The sequence below is a fragment of the Nilaparvata lugens genome, chromosome X, assembly GCF_014356525.2.
Source record: "Nilaparvata lugens isolate BPH chromosome X, ASM1435652v1, whole genome shotgun sequence".
NCBI lineage: Eukaryota > Metazoa > Arthropoda > Insecta > Hemiptera > Delphacidae > Nilaparvata > Nilaparvata lugens.
The window spans coordinates 95,426,672-95,445,585 of NC_052518.1; the positions used below are offsets into that span (position 1 = coordinate 95,426,672).

An 18,914-nucleotide genomic window follows, 5' to 3' on the forward strand; every position below is an offset into this window, starting at 1 on the left:
TCAATCTCTGATAAACTAAAACTAAATACAAGAGCAGCAAAATTTATACTAGTAGGCGAGTAATGCATTTGGTCAAGAGCATGAACGCCTGCCATTGGCCCAGCTAGACAGTCTCCTCCCACTTAATGGTATAACAAAAACGTCACAAAATGGCGACTTAAGCAACAGACTCGCCATGATAACAAAATTTACTTTCAGTACAAAATAAGAACCAAGAAAACAAGTAAAAGATAATAAAACAAATATGTAAATAGAAAAACTATTGACTAATGAATGCTTACAATGCTATGATAAAACTAAAATTCGTAGTTTTGTATTGGTTGAAATAAATCTGGTCATTCAAACTATACTGGGAATTGTCCTTAATTAATCTTGTTATTTCTAAAGCCTCTAGAATATTCAAAGATCTGCCTTTGTTATTAACATGCAGAAACTCGATATTCTCCTCAACTGTGGGTTTCTGTGGAAATCTATGGTTTTTGACAACTTCTTAGTCTTTTTATTTAATATGAATAATTACCACAATATCAACTTCTAAACTACACAAAAAGTGACAATACAATAAGGAATTCCCTGGGCGTGGGCGTTTTTTTTAACTCCTCCAAAATTTTATAAAATAACTTGATTAATTCAATATGAAGTGATAATTAAGTGTTATATTTAAATATAGTTTGGTGTTTTAATTTCTATAAATTCAAAATGTTTAGCTTGTATATATTTTTGGACGAAAATTGAACTTGAACGTTTTACAGTAGAAACATAACCTATTTTTTGGACATTTTATTAATTTATCAAAATTTGGGAATGGAATAGATTCGGGCCAAGCCTGTTGTTCCTTCCTAATCATATTTATATGATTTGTTATTCTGTCCACGAATAAATAAATAAATAAATAAACAAAGTGGCACTATTTCTCTTATGTGAGATGGAAGAGTTCGCTTCAAACTCTTGATCTCCTCTCATATTAGTATTTTTGAAATTAATTAGACTATGATCACATTGAATGCACGCATGTGCAAGTGTACGCTTGGTCATGCATGACCAAGCGCGCAGATGAGAAACAAAATCTAGAAAGAACCATAAGATCACTCACACTGAAGCGTGCACTTACTGGTGGCGTTCAGTGTGAACAACTACAGGCAAGTCACAACGTGTTTCTTATTGCTCTTTCAAGATTTTGTTTCTCATCTGCACGCTTGGTCATGCATGTGCATTTGCACCTATGTGCAGCCAATGTGATCATACCCTTACTATATCTGTCGTCACATCATTCGATTGACTGCGGAATTGTCAAAGCTGCTTTATGGCATTTCTCTACAAACTCTTGATTTGCGTTCTTATTAGTATTTTCTTGAAATGCATACCTTTCTTTAGTTTTCCATTGATCGAACTTAGTAAAACGGGAAATTTTTAAATCACTTTTGCTATTAAAAAGAACGACTAGCAGTCAGATGTTTTACAATAAATGAATTAATCACTCACTGTGACAACGAGATCTTTCGGCAGGTCCGCCATGTTATTTTTAGGTGGAGTTTCAAACATGCTTTGTTGAAATTAATGGGTTCTATATTGCCTTCGTAGCCTTACCTGACGGTAGAGTGTGGAATCAGCTTGTCTGGCAGAATAGAATTTCAATGTTGTTTTCCATCACGAACTGCTTTTTATTAAATCACTTGAGTGATTAATTCATTTATTGTAAAACATCTGACTGCTAGTCGTTCTTTTTAATAGCAAAAAGTGATTCAATAATAAGCAGTTCGTGGTGGAAAACAACATTGGGAAATCTTTCTTGATTACAACGACTATTTGATTTCAGAATTTGAGTTGCAGCATTTCGATGAGCATTCTTCTAATTTGCAATCCGATAGTTATTGTAAAACCAGATAGTGAATTTTAATTGCAATTTTTCGAATTTTCAGTCCGATAATATTGTTGTAAAAATAAATATTGATTTTTCTAAAATTTTCAAACATTCAATTTATTTCCAGTGAGACCGTTTTCGTAGTCACCAGGATTGAAGGATAATTAACTGTGTGCCCTACATTTCTGGTTGAAGGATTTCACAACACTAGCTAATAGTGTTACCCACTTACTATGAGTTCTTAATTAAATAATACAACTGGAGTATGATGAACATTCAATCGAAGCTTTGTGAGAACAACATTTCTTTATGAACAGATAGTTCATAATCATCTATTTGTATTAAGTCCACTCTATGCTCGCAAGCTCAGGCTTTTAATTCAAAATTCTTGGATATTTATACATGAATAAATCAGATTTTTTTCTCACCTTATGTCAATAGAGTGAAATTGTTTAGTTACATTCGTTTTCATTTTGTATTTGTTATATTGATAGTTTTAGTCTATATTCTTTAAATATTGTAATCTTATTGGCCCAGTATAGGCCGAATTTTACTATTGAATTAGTACCATTTAGTTTTACTATATTATTTATAACTGTAAAGTCCGGTTTCACCAAGCCCGGTCAAGACATTTGAACTTTGTCAAATCAACAGCTGTGCTTATAAATTGAAGTTGGTTTATTGGTCCTTCAAAATTATTTCTTTAAAGTGTGAATATTTACTATTTTAGTGATAATAATGTGAAATATTTATCCTATGTTTGGTTTTGAAACATCTAAATTTAAAAATCTACATTGTGAAAATAATTAAGGACTGAAAATTTTGTGAAGTGAACAACTACAAGACTTAACCTATTTGGACTATGTGTAACTTTATATAAATTTGGGAGAGGAATTGCACAAGGGTTACTTCATTTTTTCTCTCCCCTATCATTTTGATGATGTACTTATTGTATAAATCAATATAGAATTTGAATAGGTACGGTTAACAACGAATGTACTGGAACATATGATTTCTATGGTGATAGTTATTAACGATATTTCCAGTGCACACTTTTAAATCGTACCCAGCTTGATCACGTTCAAATGAATTGACCGAGCTTGGTGAAACCAGACATAAAAGTTGTATAAATAGAAATAAAAATTCCAGTACCCTTTTTTGAATTATTTTATCACAACATTTTTCAACATAAAATAATTCAAAAAAGGGTACTGGGATTTTTATTTCTATTCGTATTACAAGTAGCCCTAAACAGAAAAGAGACAATAAAAGTTGTAACTTGGTTTCTACAAGAAATGGTTAATACATTTAACCACTCAATCAATATTGTAAATGCAGTTTTTGGTATTTTGTTGATTTTGCAGGGCTGTGATTACGTGATAGCCTTAACTCATATGCGGATGCCCAATGACATCCGTCTAGCCGAAAATTCCACTCATATTGATCTCATTCTAGGAGGTCATGACCATAACTACGATGTTCGTAAGGTAAAATCATTTTTGTAATTCCAGAGGGCTCGGAAAAAATTATACACTGTTTGATAGTGAATGTAATCTGAATTATGTTATTTCTTTCACTAAGTTACATTTTTTCAGATATTATATTACTACAATTATTATTTATTTATTTATTATTACTACTATTAAATAAAATGTTTAATGATCTTTTATGTTTATGTTAAATTAAATGACATCTTTTGGTACTCGTTGCTAGCACACAAACTTAGGTTTTGCTGGCAACGCCAATTAAAAATGTAAGTTTAAATTTTATTATTTTTCTGTATAAGTATGAAGTATTTGTTTTATTTATTATTGCTATCCTCATAATTGACAAATAAATGATTTCGATTTTTGATTTTTTAAAATAAAATAACGTACTGCTATGAATCTTATTTGATATTGCAGATCGATGCTTTATCAAAAGGTAGTGTAGCATGAGGAGACCGCATGTAAACTAAACTGTGTGCTCGTTTCAGATCGCAGTAGCGTAGCTTAAGCGACGTCTTTGGGTGATGTAGCCTATTAATACGCAAGTTAGAAACAGTTCACAGCAAAAATATTTTTCCATTCTTCTTGTAAATACATGGGAACGCGCCAACTAAGCTCCCCGACAGTAAAGCTCCTTTTAAAACCACTTTCGAGGGGATTTACTGACGGCGTCAACTGAGCTCCTGAGAGAGGAGCTCAACTGTCGGGGAGCTTGGTTGTCGTGAGCGTCCGAGGAGCTTGGTAGTCGTCTACGGTCCCGACAACTAGTCCCCTCTGAACCAGTAGGGGAATTTAACTGTCGGATTTTAACGTCAACTGTCGGGGAGCTTAGTTGTCGGGTACGATCCCCTCATAGGCCTATCCAGCAGGGGATTTACTGTCGGGGAGACTAGTTGACGGCAATGGTACAGTATATTTTGTTAGGGGATTTACTGACGCCTGTGATCAAAATAGCGAAGAGACTAGTTGTCGGGGAGACAGGTTGGTGGCAACCCAAATACAGCTCAAACTTTGATCAAATGATGAAAGTTTTAGCTGTGGTCGAGTGTTATTGTTAAGCTCAGAGTGCATGCTCGCTACAGGAGCGACGGCGACTTTACTTGTTCGTCATATGAAACTGCATCAAGAAAGCAACGCTCCCGCAGTATATGACACGTCAAAGTGCAATCTAATAAATTACTAATATCATAGCCACCTTTAATACAAGGCCCTGGCCTACGATATTGCAACGTCGCAGTGTAGGCCTACAATCTAATACATGATTGATGAAAAAGATTTTTAAAAATACCAGCTGATCTTTTTCAACAATCATGTTTTATATTCTAGGCCTACACTGTGACGTTGCAATATCGTAGGCCGGGGCCTTGTATTAAAGGTGGCTATGATATTAGTAATTTTATTAGATTGCACTTTGACGTGTCATATACTGCGGGGGCGTTGCTTTCTTGATGCAGTTTCATATGACGAACAAGTAAAGTTGATCTTTTTCACCAATCATGTATTATATTCTAGGCCTACACTGCGACGTTGCAATATCGTAGGCCGGGGCCTTGTATTAGAGGTGGCTATGCTACTATCCTTAATCTTCCAACACAGCAGTCAAGAGAACACAATTGATTTCACATGGTTGGAAACCGCAGCATAAGCGATGCGTATTATTTAGAGCCATGAAAGCGAGGCGATGCTACGCCGGCTTGAAATGGACAGATTTTTCAAAATTGGGAGATACGTATTTCTGAAGACGACGGTGCTCGACGGTCTGAAACGGCCTGCCAGTGCGTTACTAAGATATTCACTGTCAAGAGTGTATATATTTTTTGAAATCCTTTGTATTTATACTTTACATATCTGATTATTTGATCCTATAAGTAAATGGGATTAATATTAACGTTATCTATCAATATTCGAATTGCATGAGGTATTGGATAGTTGTGATTGGCGATTAATATTCTTGATATTTGATGCATAATATTTTAGCAAAACTGAGCCAGCTATTCTCATGACTCATTGAGCTAATGCTCATTGCTGTTATTACTGGCTTATACACTTATATAGCTTTCAATACAGCAAAGTTTTAGATGAATTCACATTTTATTAACTGGAATAATAATTATTGAACTGTACATGATATAAATCATGCAATTTATAAATACTATGATATTAATCAACGACCACATAGTACAAATAGACAGAGCAATCGTATTACTACAGCATTAAGACCTATGAAGCCAAGTTGGTCATCATAGTTGGGTCTAGAAACGCAAAATCCAGCTCAGAGACGTTAACAATTGTAGTACCTGAGCTACAAATACAACATCGTTTAGCCCCTTAGGATTAAGTAAATATTTTCAAATTTGGTATACCTATACCCAATGAATCACTGATTCTAATCATGTAACTAAAATTACAAGTTTTGAATTTATTCAGCTTTAATGAATGAAAAAAAGTTGAAAGTTTCTCGCATATTCAAAAACGTGACATGAAAAGTTGGTATTCGAGGAAAATTTTCATCTTTATTGTAGGAAAGTTTTTAGTAGGCGAGAAAGTTTCAGATAAAAATATGAATTTTATCTGTACCTTTTTTTCTAAGATCAGCCGTTCTCCTGATATTCTCGGAAGAATATAGCCAAGCGAATACTGATGCCGAGATTGCCGAGCCGCATACACCTATGTGCCGCATACACCTGTGTGCCGCTCTCAGCTCTTTTCCCAGTACAAGGCCGCCGCCATATTTGTTGTGTCATCGCACTAAAGTTGGCTTCAAAACTCAGCCTGCTTACTCCGTCTATGTGTATTATGTGGTCGCTGGAGATAATATTGTTTTGTATGTACATAAATTGGCGGAGCTTTGAACATATCAATGACCATTCTTTGAAAAGAATACTCGGAACTCTCTAACAAAACGTTAATTTTTTTAAAGTAAGGATTAATTTACAAATTGAAAATGTTTGTTGTGGGAAAGGAATTGAAAAACTTACTTTCTGCTCCACAGGTGAACGATAGATACATTATAAAAAGCGGAACGGACTTCAGACAAATGTCTCGCGTGACCGTCTCGTTCTGTGGATCAACAGCTGATGTGCGTTGTGAGAAGATTGATATAACGGCTGCAGCCTACAATGAAGATGAGCTTACCCAAACGCAATTAGAACGTTTTTCAGGTTAGTCTTCTGTTTGGCCGGTCACACAAAATCTAATAAAATCATGAAAACACTGGGATTTTTTGACAAAATCCCAGTGTTTCCATTATGGATGGATATCACAACATATTAGTATCTCTTATAAAATCATTTACTCAATGGAAATAAAATTATATGATTTACAAAAATGAATAATTGAACTAATTAGATTAATTATTTCAAATTAGATAAGACAATGATGAAGATCTGTATAATTTATTTTTCTGTTCATTAAAAAAAAACTCAACTGTTATATGAGACTCAACTCACACTTACACGACTCAAGTCGAGAAGAGACAGCTTCTCTAGTCCCTTCTCGACGCAGCATGTGTTTCCAAATGGTGACACTCAGACCAGTCAATTCTAGTCTCCGCGACCCTACGACTGTGAGACTGAGTCGAGCGTCGACTCGACGTGTTGGTCGAGCCTCGACTTGAGTTGCGTATAGTGAGGTTCACGTTATAATGGCAGTGTGTGATTTGCAATGGTGCTGCTATCCTTGTCTATAATTCAACAAAGCAGATGGCGCTATCTCCTTCACGCTTTGCGATGTTGCCACATCGTTTATCAACAATGTAGAAATTCAACTAATTGACAAAATATTTAATCTCAATCATGAAAATTTATTATTAAATCTCTAAAAAATATATTTTCCTGACAAATAAAATATGATTAACTATTTTTAACAATAATGAACAGTTAAATTGATCAGATATACCAGTATGAGCTGTTTGGGTGGCAAGGCTGAGATCTGGCAACCCTTTTCTCCTAACTTCCTACGCTGCCATTATAACGTGGACCTCACTATAGTACCGTGCATTTTTAATGAAAGTGATGTTTTATCATTTTAGATAAGACAATAATAAGGAATAGATAAGACAATATATTCATAATAATTATTATACAATTTTTTACATGCTAAGTATTAACGAATTAGATCTTATATTTTTAATAAAGTAAGGTTAGAAAATGGAGTAGCATGGAACTGAAGTAGTGACAATGAGCAAAAAAGTCGTGAAGTTGAGAGACTGGAGTCGTACGATTCGAGTCGAGGTGGTGTGAGTTGAGCCTTATACTGTTTGCATAAAAGTTTTTCGTTTGTTACACCTTAAGTGTTTGATATGAAATATGTATAGGCCTACTCGATCAGTCATATCAGTAAATTTGTAATAAATAAATTTCAATTTCAAGTGAGGGGAAAAATTAGTACGGGAATTAGTTGGGATTAATGATGAATAAATGATAAATTTCTCTTATCAATCTATGTATACCGTTGGAAGGTGTAAGCTTTAATTTAACAGCTCCATTTTGTATGTGTGTGTGTGTGGATTAATTATTTATTATCTTTATTATTTGGTATCATTAATATTTATTATCATTATTATCATTATTAGGGGGGGGTGAAGATTGGAGGGAGAAGGATAGAATGTATCAAGTTTGCAGATGACATGGCTGTGCTGGCTGAAAATGAGCTCGCAATGAATGATATGTTAAAACATATCAATCACTGTTGTGAAGAGTATGGGATGAGAGTGAATGTGAAGAAAATAAAAAGTATGGTGATCAGCAAGACTCCAAAGAAAGCAACAATCAACATAGGATTGCATCACATTCAACAGGTGTCATCATTCAGGTATCTTGGGTGTATGATTAAAGAGGATATGCGATGTGATTTAGAAGTAAAAGTGAGAATTGCAAGAGCAAAGGAGGCATTCAGCAATATAAGAAGATTGGTGAGTAGCAAAATGCAAATAGAACTGCGGAAGAAGATGGCCAAGTGTTTTGTGTGGAGCGTGGCTCTCTATGGAGCGGAAACCTGGACTCTCAGAAAGCAGGAAGCGAAGAGATTGGAGACCTTTGAAATGTGGGTGTGGAGGAGGATGGAGAGGATCAGCTGGATGGATAAAGTGAGGAATGAGGAGGTACTGCGTAGAGTAGGAAAGGAAAGGAATATTATGGCAGTGATAAGGAGACGAAAGCGGAACTGGCTGGGACACTTGCTGAGGCATGGCGGACTACTTGTGGAGACAATGGAAGGGACTGTGCAAGGAGGGAGGGTGCTGGGACGAAAAAGAGTGAAGTTGGTGGATGATATCAGGGAGGAGGGAAAGTACTCCAAGATGAAGAGAATTGCACAGGACAGAGAGGAATGGAGAAGGAGGAATCATGTTTAGACCTGCCCTAGGGCAGAACACCAGTAATAATAATATCATTATTATTTATTTTAATTATTTAAGTTTATATTATCTCATTTGTGTATGCTCCCGTTTGCAGACAAAGTTCATTTTTTAGCAAGCAGTATTGTATTCATTGACTGTACACTACGCATTTTTGTTCAATTCAATATATGATTATTGTTATTCTGTAATGTACTTGTCGTTGAGTAAAAATTTATTTAATGACTGTTTTCAGGTGTGATGGAAGGTAAAATGAGTGAACTGCTTGGAGAGTTCGCGGTTTCTCTGGATGGGCGGTTCGAGGCGGTTCGTCGAGGAGAGACGAACCTCGGCAACTGGGTGTGCGACATCATCCTAGCAGCCACTGGTGCCGACTTGGTCATCCTCAACTCCGGAACTCTGCGAGCTGACAAAATCCTCCCCCCTGGGCCGTTCACTCTTGGCGATCTCGTCAATATTGTTCCAATGCGAGATCCTCTTGTTGTTTTGCAAGTTTCAGGTTGGTTCATATCATTGTAATAGTGTGATATTGAGTGGGTATTATTGTAGTTGGTTTTGTGTATCTTATATTCTTTTGCAGGTTATTGAACTGAATGAACATTGATTTTTACTGTATGTTGAACCTTGAATTTTAGTGTGGGAATCGACCAGGTCATTATTGAAATTGCTAACTTGCTGCTTAGTTGTCAAAATTAAAGCAATTGAGGGCCTTGCAACAAAAAGGATCCAGCTCCACTTTTTGACCAATTTCAGGTTAAGACATTTTCTGATTCCAAAAAAATAGCTGCATCGATTGGTGCAATCAGGATTCAAATCCATTCAAAAACAACAGAGATAGCATGGGTGTCTTCTTTGGGTTGGCGGAAAAAAGATCCAGCTCCTGGAGCTGAATCGTTTTTGGCCCAACCGAATATTCATATTCAAGAGGCAGTGCTGAAAATACTGGCGGCTGTGAACAGCTGGTTGAATCAGTTTGGCGCGTTTCTAACCTCAATATCTTTTTTGTGCTATAGTATATGCAAATAAAAAACTTTTCTCAATGAAAACCATCTATAATTTATTGCAAAGATACCCTTGATATACCTGAAATTGGGGCAAAAAAGATTCAGCTCCAAATTATATATAAATATATATATATTTTTTTTTTTGATCAAAGAACAAGTAGAAACATCTTTAAACTCACTTAGAATGTGTATGGCGACATATAGAATAACATGATGGTAGCTCATAACTGATAGACAAAGAGTTTTTTTCCCTAAGGTTTTCATTAATTATTATCTCAAAAACTAGAAATTTGGAGCTGAATCCTTCTAACTGCAATGCCCTCAATTTTCGTGCATTTTTCAAATACTGTTTCAATTTCATGTCGAAAAGCTATTATATTTGGGAATTTTACGAGCATTGACCTTTTTGCAGCTTTGGCTTTTCCACTGGAAGTTATGCTCAACGCTCGTGGAGGGGGAATAATTTTCAGTGAAAAGGCCACAGTTCGAATAGCGACGTAACCGGAAAAACATCATGTAACGGTGTGCGAGCCTCGGTCCTCTGAATGGTTCCATTTCCCATTCAGAGGGACAAAACAGAGGGTTTAAGTTATTATAAATTTGTATCTAGTTGAATAGGGAATCAAGGTTTATAGAGTTAGTAGGAGTAGAATCAGGAAATTATTTGTGCGTGTGAGTTCAAGTATAGAAAGTTCAAGTAAGTGTTTCTGAAGAGTCGAAGTTTAAATTGTTAAAATGGTGAGTGCCAAACTTTTAGTGTTTTCTTATTAAGCTCAAAATTTAGTTTCATAGAATAACCGAGGCCCGAATTTAGTTGCAGCAAGTTAGCAAGTTCCCAAGAATTAAAAATTGAATATGGCTTCTGTCCCAAATCAATTACTGTATAAATTTTGTTTGAAAATTTGACGTGATACATGACTTTCATTAAGTCATTCGATTTAGAATTCAATAAACCTGACGTTAAATTTCAGAAATATTTTTCAATGAAGTTCCTGGTAGCTGACGTTAAATTTCAAAAATATTTTTCAATGAAATTCCTAGTTACTATAGTTGCTAGAATAAATGACAATTAAATATGATGAGAATCTGTGCATTTGAATAAACGAATCTACTAAAAGCTCCCAACCAATCAAGGATTCAAATAGATATTTGATAGCATAATTTTGGTAAATATTATAGAAGAGAAGAAACACCCCCTCAGTTTACATTGGTGCGCAGCGGTGGTATAGACTGCAAGAATGTCTATCGAACCACTTGTATTCTTCTGAAAGATTAACTAAGTCATGAGACAAAGATATCACCGGTTAAATCATAATTATACCAGTCATCTTTTTAATCAAATCAAATTAACTCTATTTTCAAGAGATGATTAACGTGATGGTACAACGTAAAATCATTCATTAAGATGCGAGTCTACACGTCGTATTCACCCGAACCGTTGACTGTAAATAATTACTCTAATAGGGCAGGTGAAATGATGTACTCGACTCAAACTCTCGATCAACACTAAGTTTATGAACGCAATAATGAAGTACACACAAACACATATAGTGAGGTCCACCTTATAATGGCAGTGTTTGATTAGCAATGGTATTGCTATCCTTGTCTATCATTCAACAAAGCAGATAGCGCTATCTCTCTCACGCTTTGCTCTGTTGCCACATCGGCTTTTAACAATGTAGTATTAATCATTAATTAATAAAATATAGTTGATTATTTTAAACGAGAATGAACAATTAATATTACATTAAAAAACCTGTATCAGCTACCGTCAACAAGGCATTGACAAGACAGTGAGGATCGGCTACGTTGTTATCCCATCTCTCTCCACTGCCATCATATCGTGGACCTCACTATAGTACAAGAAATTGCCTGTAGGCGGAGCGAAAGAGAGAGAGAGAGTACACATTGTGTTAAATTAAATTATGTTCATCACATAATTTATTATACTAGCCATTTTTTTATTAGATTTTGTACTGATAGTTTTCTAGTTATTGACGTATATTGCAATCTTCTATACTGATATTTTTGATGATTTGTTGATGATCAGGTGCAGACATTCTGCTAGCTCTTGAGAACGGCGTGTCTGCGTATCCTCGCCTGGAGGGTCGGTTCCCGCAGGTGGCCGGAGTGAGCTTTGGCTTTGACCCGACGGCCCCACCCGGGCAGAGGGTGGATGCCTCGCTGGTCAGGGTGGGTGACGAGTATCTCGATCCCAACCAGAAGTACCTGCTTGCCACCAAGGCCTATCTGCATTCCGGCTGTGATGGATACACTGGCTTCAAACAGGCTACTGTTGTGGTGAGCTATAGATCAAATCAAATCTCTACCTCTCCCAAAACCATAATTAAAATGACAATGGGCCATATTAATAAAAACTGAGCATATGCTCATGAGCATGAGCATGAAGCATGAGGTTTTGCTCATAAACATTAGGTAGAAGCATAAGCATTTGCCCATTTTATATGAATAAGCTTTACCTTATGCTCCTGAGCTTTGGAGCAAATGCTCACGTATTTTAAAGATTTTTCATCAGCTGATTTGCCTTACTTTATTTTCATAGTGAAAGGTAAGAATTAGAATGTGCTACTCACGAAAGCGCTAAATATATGCAAGTATAGACACCACTTGTGTTTGGTCGTCTGCTCTGTTCTCTATCTATGAATTGAGTTTTAGGTTAGTTGAATTCTGAATTTTGAAATAATAGTGTGAAAAAATGTCATCTCTATAATAATCTTGAGCATAATCTTATAATCTCAATAGCCTTCTTATAATCGTCTACACTCTCATCTTCTTAAATAACTATTTCCTATTCTTTGATGACCGTCTTTATATCCGATAGGTATTTATTATTCTGTAGGAATAATGGTGATATATATCATGGTTGAATCTAAAAAGAGTTTTCTAGTTCTCAACTATTGGTTGTGATCGTATCTGGTATAGTTTCCTCTTCCTCACACGAATTAGTTGAGCCATTTTACTATGAGCAAAAGGTGAAAAGCTGCTCCAGACTAGACTCACCTTTTTCGAAGCATTTGCTTCAAAAATGGCGAATGCTCCAGTTTATTCAAACAATTTTGAGTATAAGCTTTTACTTTTGAGCAAATGCTCAAATTATTTTTTGATGAGCATGAGCAAAAGGTTTTGCTCACGTTTATTCATAGAAAATGAAGCATATGCTCAATATTTTAGAAGTATACGCAAATGCTCAACTTTATTCATATGGCCCAATGGTTATAAAAGAAAAAAGTAAAATATAATATGAGCTCGAGCTTGTTCTTTTGGGAAGTAGTTCCTAATATTTGATTTTGTACATCACTTTAATTATTGCAGTGTTTATTGCTAATATATCCTATATCCCATATCCTAATATTTGATTTTGTACATCAATTTAATTAGTTTAGTGTTTATTGTATAGTTTATTGATCTACTTTGTAATTTATGAGGAATAAATAAATGAATATAAAAAAATGAATATGAAAAATGAAATCTCATTGAATAGGTTAATATATAAATATATCAAACAGGAAGTCCCTGCAATGTTCGAGAACACCTGAGCGCAGAGGCCGAATGTTCAATGATTAAATAATTCAAGAAAATAATAATGGGATAACATGCAACTTAGTTTTTTTAATCTAACATTTATTGGGAAAATCGGGAAGAGAAACAGGGGTGAGGAAATTAGCAGAGTAGAGGCATAAGGGAAACTAAAGAATAGTTGAAAATTAGATAAAAAACATGAGAAGTCTTTATACTAAGCTAGGAGGAAATTTCTCAAGATATAAGCTACTTATACTAAAATTTAATTGTTCGAAACTATCCATGTATGAATTACCAGTTTTCTATTAAATTTACTATAGTGAGGTCCACGTTATAATGGCAGTGGATGTGGATGATAATATAATGATAATTTTTATCATAACAACAGAATAATACTCTTGTAATGATAATGAGTAATTAGTGGTTGATTTGTTTTCAGTTGGACGAAGAAGAGGCTCCTGAACTCGGATTGGCGATCCAGAATCACTTTGAGGCAATCAAGGTGCGGATGGGCAAAAGTCGCCGAATGTCACGCCACAGGCAAAGCCTTGTCACGTTGTCACGCAGGTTAGACATTCCTATCAGTTTGCATCCTTCAGTCCTGAACCAAACATGTTTCATCATCTCTTAATCTCATTCGTACAAGCAAAACGCTCATGTGGGCATTCAAAAAAATATTTATTTTGAATATTATTCAGTACTTGGATAGACTTCTCCATTGATAATACAGCGCGTTCAAAAAAATATATTTTTTTAATATTATTCTGTGATTGGATAGACTTTTCCATTGATAATAAAGTGCGTTCATTGTGTCGTGCACGTAAAAATAAACATTTCTATAAAAAAGTGGGTTTTCATATTTTAAGTTTGGCTACCGCAAGATATATAGCATCATTATTCACGTATAGAACATACGTCACTTCTAATGTGTACAGGCTACAAAAGGTCTACAGTATTGTATTGTGTACGATAATGTAAGCATATCGTTTTGCCAAGGAATTAAATTGAAATATATTCATAACACATAACAAACTAAATGAATGAACTATTCTTAAAACAAATCAGTACAATAATTTTGAACAAAATAATAAACTAAAATACATCATAAAATATTATCTTCCAATTTAAGTTTTATAAATGAAAATAATTTCAAAACTAACAAAAACATTAACGTCATTAACGGAGTTTATCAGAGATTGACAATGGTGTAATAACCGAAACCGGTCTTTCTAATTATCAATAAATCAGTGGTTTTTTGACAATTTCTTAGTCTTTTTTCATTCAATGATTAAAAGTGAATTGCTCGTGTTCGCGGCCTGTGAATCTGTACGCACCTTAACACAAATCACATTGTAAATCATGAGAGTGTCCAACATGGTCAAGTCTTCATTTCTGTTCAACACGATGACATTCAAAAGCTAATAATTAACAGCTGATTAGTGGTATCGAGCGAAACCGAAATCTACACAGTGACTGACTCTTTCTGTTCGCACCTTTAGGGTATAAATAAGCGGAATTTGTGTAATAAATTATGTTTTTGTGCTGGCAGCGCTGTGTCGATACAGAAGTCTATTTTTAAGAAAATTGAAGAATCAAAACATTTCGTTCATCGCTTTTTCAACCAGCTTAGTCCTATTACTTTCTGGACTGACGTTGTATAGAATAACTTTGGATGAATTAATTCCGAGTCATTCCTGTAGAGTTTGAATAAATGGAACGGATTTAATCATTCTATCTTTCTTTCTTTGTTTTTTTATTTCTTTCTTTATTTACTTTCACGTCAATGAATCAAATTAAACAAAATCAAACCAAATTTTTATTTTATTAAAGCTCTAGAATCTCCGATCGACAAGTTGGACAAGAAAGTACTGAGGAAAATTTAGAAAACAAAACCATCGCAAACGACACCAATAGGTATTTATTTCATGTGTTTCACGTCTTATGTTGTTCCGTCCATAAATGTGACCTGTCTATTATCCCACGAAGTCTCATAGATTCTATCTTACTGTAGGCCTATAGAAATATTATGAAAATAATGATGAGTCGTTGTTGAGTTGATCATTTCATTATGTTATAATAATTGAATGAAAAAGACTAAGAGATTGTCAGAAACCACAGATTTATTGATAGTTAGAAAGACCGATTTCGGTTATTACACCATTGTCAATCTCAGCAGGCTGTTTATCAGAGATTGACAATGGTGTAATAACCGAAACCGGTCTTTCTAACTATCAATAAATCTGTGGTTTCTGACAATTTCTTAGTCTTTTCTTTCTAACTATCAATAAATCTGTGGTTTCTGACAATTTCTTAGTCTTTTTCATTCAATATGAATAATTACCACAATATCAACTTCTCAACTACACAAAAAGTGTTATAATAATAGTAGGCCTCCACATCAACCCTACACCCAACCCGTTCCACCACATGGCGCCAAGTTTCTGCATGTTGTTTCTATCCTACCTATTCTTTTCCTAAAATTGACTTGATTTTGTGCGTGAATAAATTAGACGCACGATTTTTCAATCAAATACCGAAATGCAATCATTTATTGTTGAAAAATTAAGGAAATATTACCATAATTAAAAAAAAGTTTTATTTGTCAACTCCTCTCTTATTAATTATTTAATTACAGGACTGCAGTTTCGTGTTGAAATCAACACATGTGATGCATCTTCAGTATAGCTGAAGATGTGTTGGTTTCAACACGAAACTGTAGTCCTGTAATTAAATTAATAGAAGTGGAGTTGTCAATTAGAACAGTGTTTTTAAATTTCAATCAATTATTTATGTAAAAAACAATTTGAATGAATCAAGAAATCAACATCTTCAATTGAAACCCATCAATATTATCTATAATTTCAATTATAGAAAATAACTATTACCATCATGATATTTTTAAATTAAACATAGGAACACTTAATATTTTATAGTTTTTAATTTGAAAATATGACAAGGGTATCTACCCCTGTGGAATGGCTCCCGGTGTTGAGTCACATCCCACCCCCAAATCTTCGACGCATGAATGCCCCCACTAGAGAGTACAAGAAGATACAGGAAAATCGAAGCCTACCAATTCATGAGGATATACAAGATGCCAATCAGAGCCGTCTGCAATCTCGTAAGCCACCGGTTGGGACAGTAATTACAGCCTTAGATGCAGGTTTCAGTTTAACTGAGGCCTGGCAACAAGCGTGGTCAGCAAAGCAGAACATTGACATTCCATTTTGTAACCAAAAGGCCCCCAGGCTTCGATTTGCGTCGTAAAACATGGTCAGCACTGAATAGGGTACAAACTCGTCATGGTAGATGTGCCTATCTGATGCATAAGTGGGGGAAGGCTGATTCCCCTTTCTGTGAGTGTGGTGGAGCAGTCCAGACTGTGAGACACATAGTGGAGGAGTGCCGAGTGCCCCAGATCAGCATACACGGGTGCACAGCAAGATTTCCTGGTGGCTAAACCAGCATCAATAGCCTACTTAAATACCCTGGAAGCATGCCTCTAATTTCCAGGTCAGAAGTGACTAAGATATTTTTATTCGTCTTATCTATGAATTTTCTACTGTTTTCTCTTTTTTCGAATTTTGTGATTGTAAATGTGTTGTGTATATATGCTGCTATACGCTAAATAGAATTACAAGGGTAGCCTACTAGTTTTTTCTAGAATTCAACATTCAAGTAGTCCTAGTGAAATACAGTACTTTATTTGATATTAATTTATTGTGAGGCGTTGTTTTTCTTTTTGATTTCACCGATTACTGTTATCTTCTTACTTTTCAAATTCAGGTCCAATCATGTCAAGATACTGATTTATTATAATGCATTGTTTTTTCGTTTTGATTTCACGAATTAATTCCGTCTACTTCCGTTTTGAATTTAGGCACAGTCTGGTGAAGATGCTGGACCATACAGAACTGGATGGACCACCACCTCTGCGACGGTCTCTCACTTCTTCAGACAGAGACAGTGGATCACCCAGTCACCCTCTCACTCACACTCACTCTCATGCTCAACCCCGTCTCACAAGACGTGCTTCCCTCGATGATCTGGAGAATGACACCTGCGCACTGTCTCCACGGGTTGAGGGGCGCATTGTTCTGCTTACCGATCAGGTCAGTTCGTTTTAAATTTATTAATTAACTATTTTAATTGTATACAGGGTTCTCCCTCCCTCTCTCTCCAATGGCGCTACAGCCCAAATCGGGCTTTGGCCTCAATTAAACTTTGCCTCCAGCCATCTCTATCCATTGCTGCACCTTTCCATCTCCTCACACGTAGCATTTCCCTATCGTCCTTAGCCACTCTATCCTCCCATCGATCTCTTGGTCTCTCAACAGGTCTCCTTCCTCCAGGCTGTCCCACGAATACCTTCCTTGGCACACGTATATTTGGCATCCGTTGCAAATGTCCTGCCCGTCGGAGCCGCATCAATCTTATGTGGGCCGATAGTGGGGGTTCTCTATAGAGTGTTGCTAACTGTTGCATTAGTACGGATACGCCACTGTCCTACCTCACACACCGGTATATATATTCTCCACAGCATCTTTCTCTCAAATACATTCAACAGGTCGGCTGTTCTGGCTGTCATTGTCCATGTCTCACTTCCGTAACACACCACTGTCCTTATAATGTGTTTATATAGTTTTATCTCGCATTCACGGTGTACATTTCTAGCTTCGAATATGCATATAAGGGAGAAAGATGTGCGGTTGGCTGCAGTGATACGTTTTTGAACTTCTTTGAGTTCCTCATTAGTATCCGTTATGCAACTCACCTATGCCTAGGTAAGTGAAATTGTCAACTACTCCATAGTGCTTCCCTCCACATTCCATGAGTTGTCCGAGTCTATTTCGATGCTGTCTACTTTGGAGCAATACTTTTGTATACAGGGTTGGTCGACTTATTTTCTGTCAGTTATGAAATATGGAGTAATTTTTTGGGGAAAAATTATCGAGAATAATGGAATATTCATACTGCAGAAGAAAGCTATTACGATAATTTATAAGATTAATACAAGGCGTTCTTGCTTACCTTATTTTAATGAAAAGAGATTGCTGACGGCTCCAGCTATTTATATATTAGATTTTTCAATCTTCGTTTTCAAAAATAGACGGATGTATGAGGAGAACCAGGTGAGTCATCCCCATAATACAAGATTTAGAGGTTTTGTTTACCCACATCATAGACTTAGCCTGCTGGAGAGTGGCCCGTTTTATATGGAAATGAAAATATTTAATTCAATTCCATCTCATATAAGAGAGAAATTGAGGGCTTGAAGGAGTTCAAAAAAACACTCAGGGAATTCCTTATTGTATTGTGTCCTTACAGATTAGCAGACCTCCTTGTTGGTTAATGGTTGATTACTGTATGTTATATGAAATATGTTGTGTTGAAATATGAAGGATGGTAGTATTATATTAGATGAAACTTTGACGTGTCATATACTGCGGGAGTGTTGCTCCCTTAATGCAGTTTAATAATTGTGAGGAACAAGAAAAGTGAAGTAGAGTCGGCCCTGATGGGATCGGGCTGGTGCTTGAGCCCCTTAGGGGCACGGCCCTCGGTCTGAGCTCTTTTGGGGTTCGTTCTGGCTCTCGTCTCAGGAAGTACTGGATCCACCAGTTGCTGGCGCTGGTTCTCATGGTGAAGGGAAAAATGCCAATCAG

At 35.8% G+C, this 18,914-nt stretch overlaps 1 protein-coding gene across 8 annotated transcripts in view; it reads left to right on the top strand.

Annotated features, from left to right (window-relative positions):
• LOC111056372 (NAD 5'-nucleotidase) overlaps positions 1-18,914 on the top strand; it is a 51,575-nt gene that overhangs the window by 26,323 nt on the left and 6,338 nt on the right. For all 8 annotated transcript variants that reach the window (XM_039442752.1, XM_039442753.1, XM_039442754.1 and 5 more), the window contains 6 exons: positions 3,226-3,348; positions 6,341-6,509; positions 8,940-9,203; positions 11,759-12,009; positions 13,688-13,815; positions 17,129-17,360. In XM_039442752.1, coding sequence (XP_039298686.1) covers positions 3,226-3,348; positions 6,341-6,509; positions 8,940-9,203; positions 11,759-12,009; positions 13,688-13,815; positions 17,129-17,360 — 1,167 coding nt within the window. The remainder of the gene's footprint in view (positions 1-3,225; positions 3,349-6,340; positions 6,510-8,939; positions 9,204-11,758; positions 12,010-13,687; positions 13,816-17,128; positions 17,361-18,914) is intronic.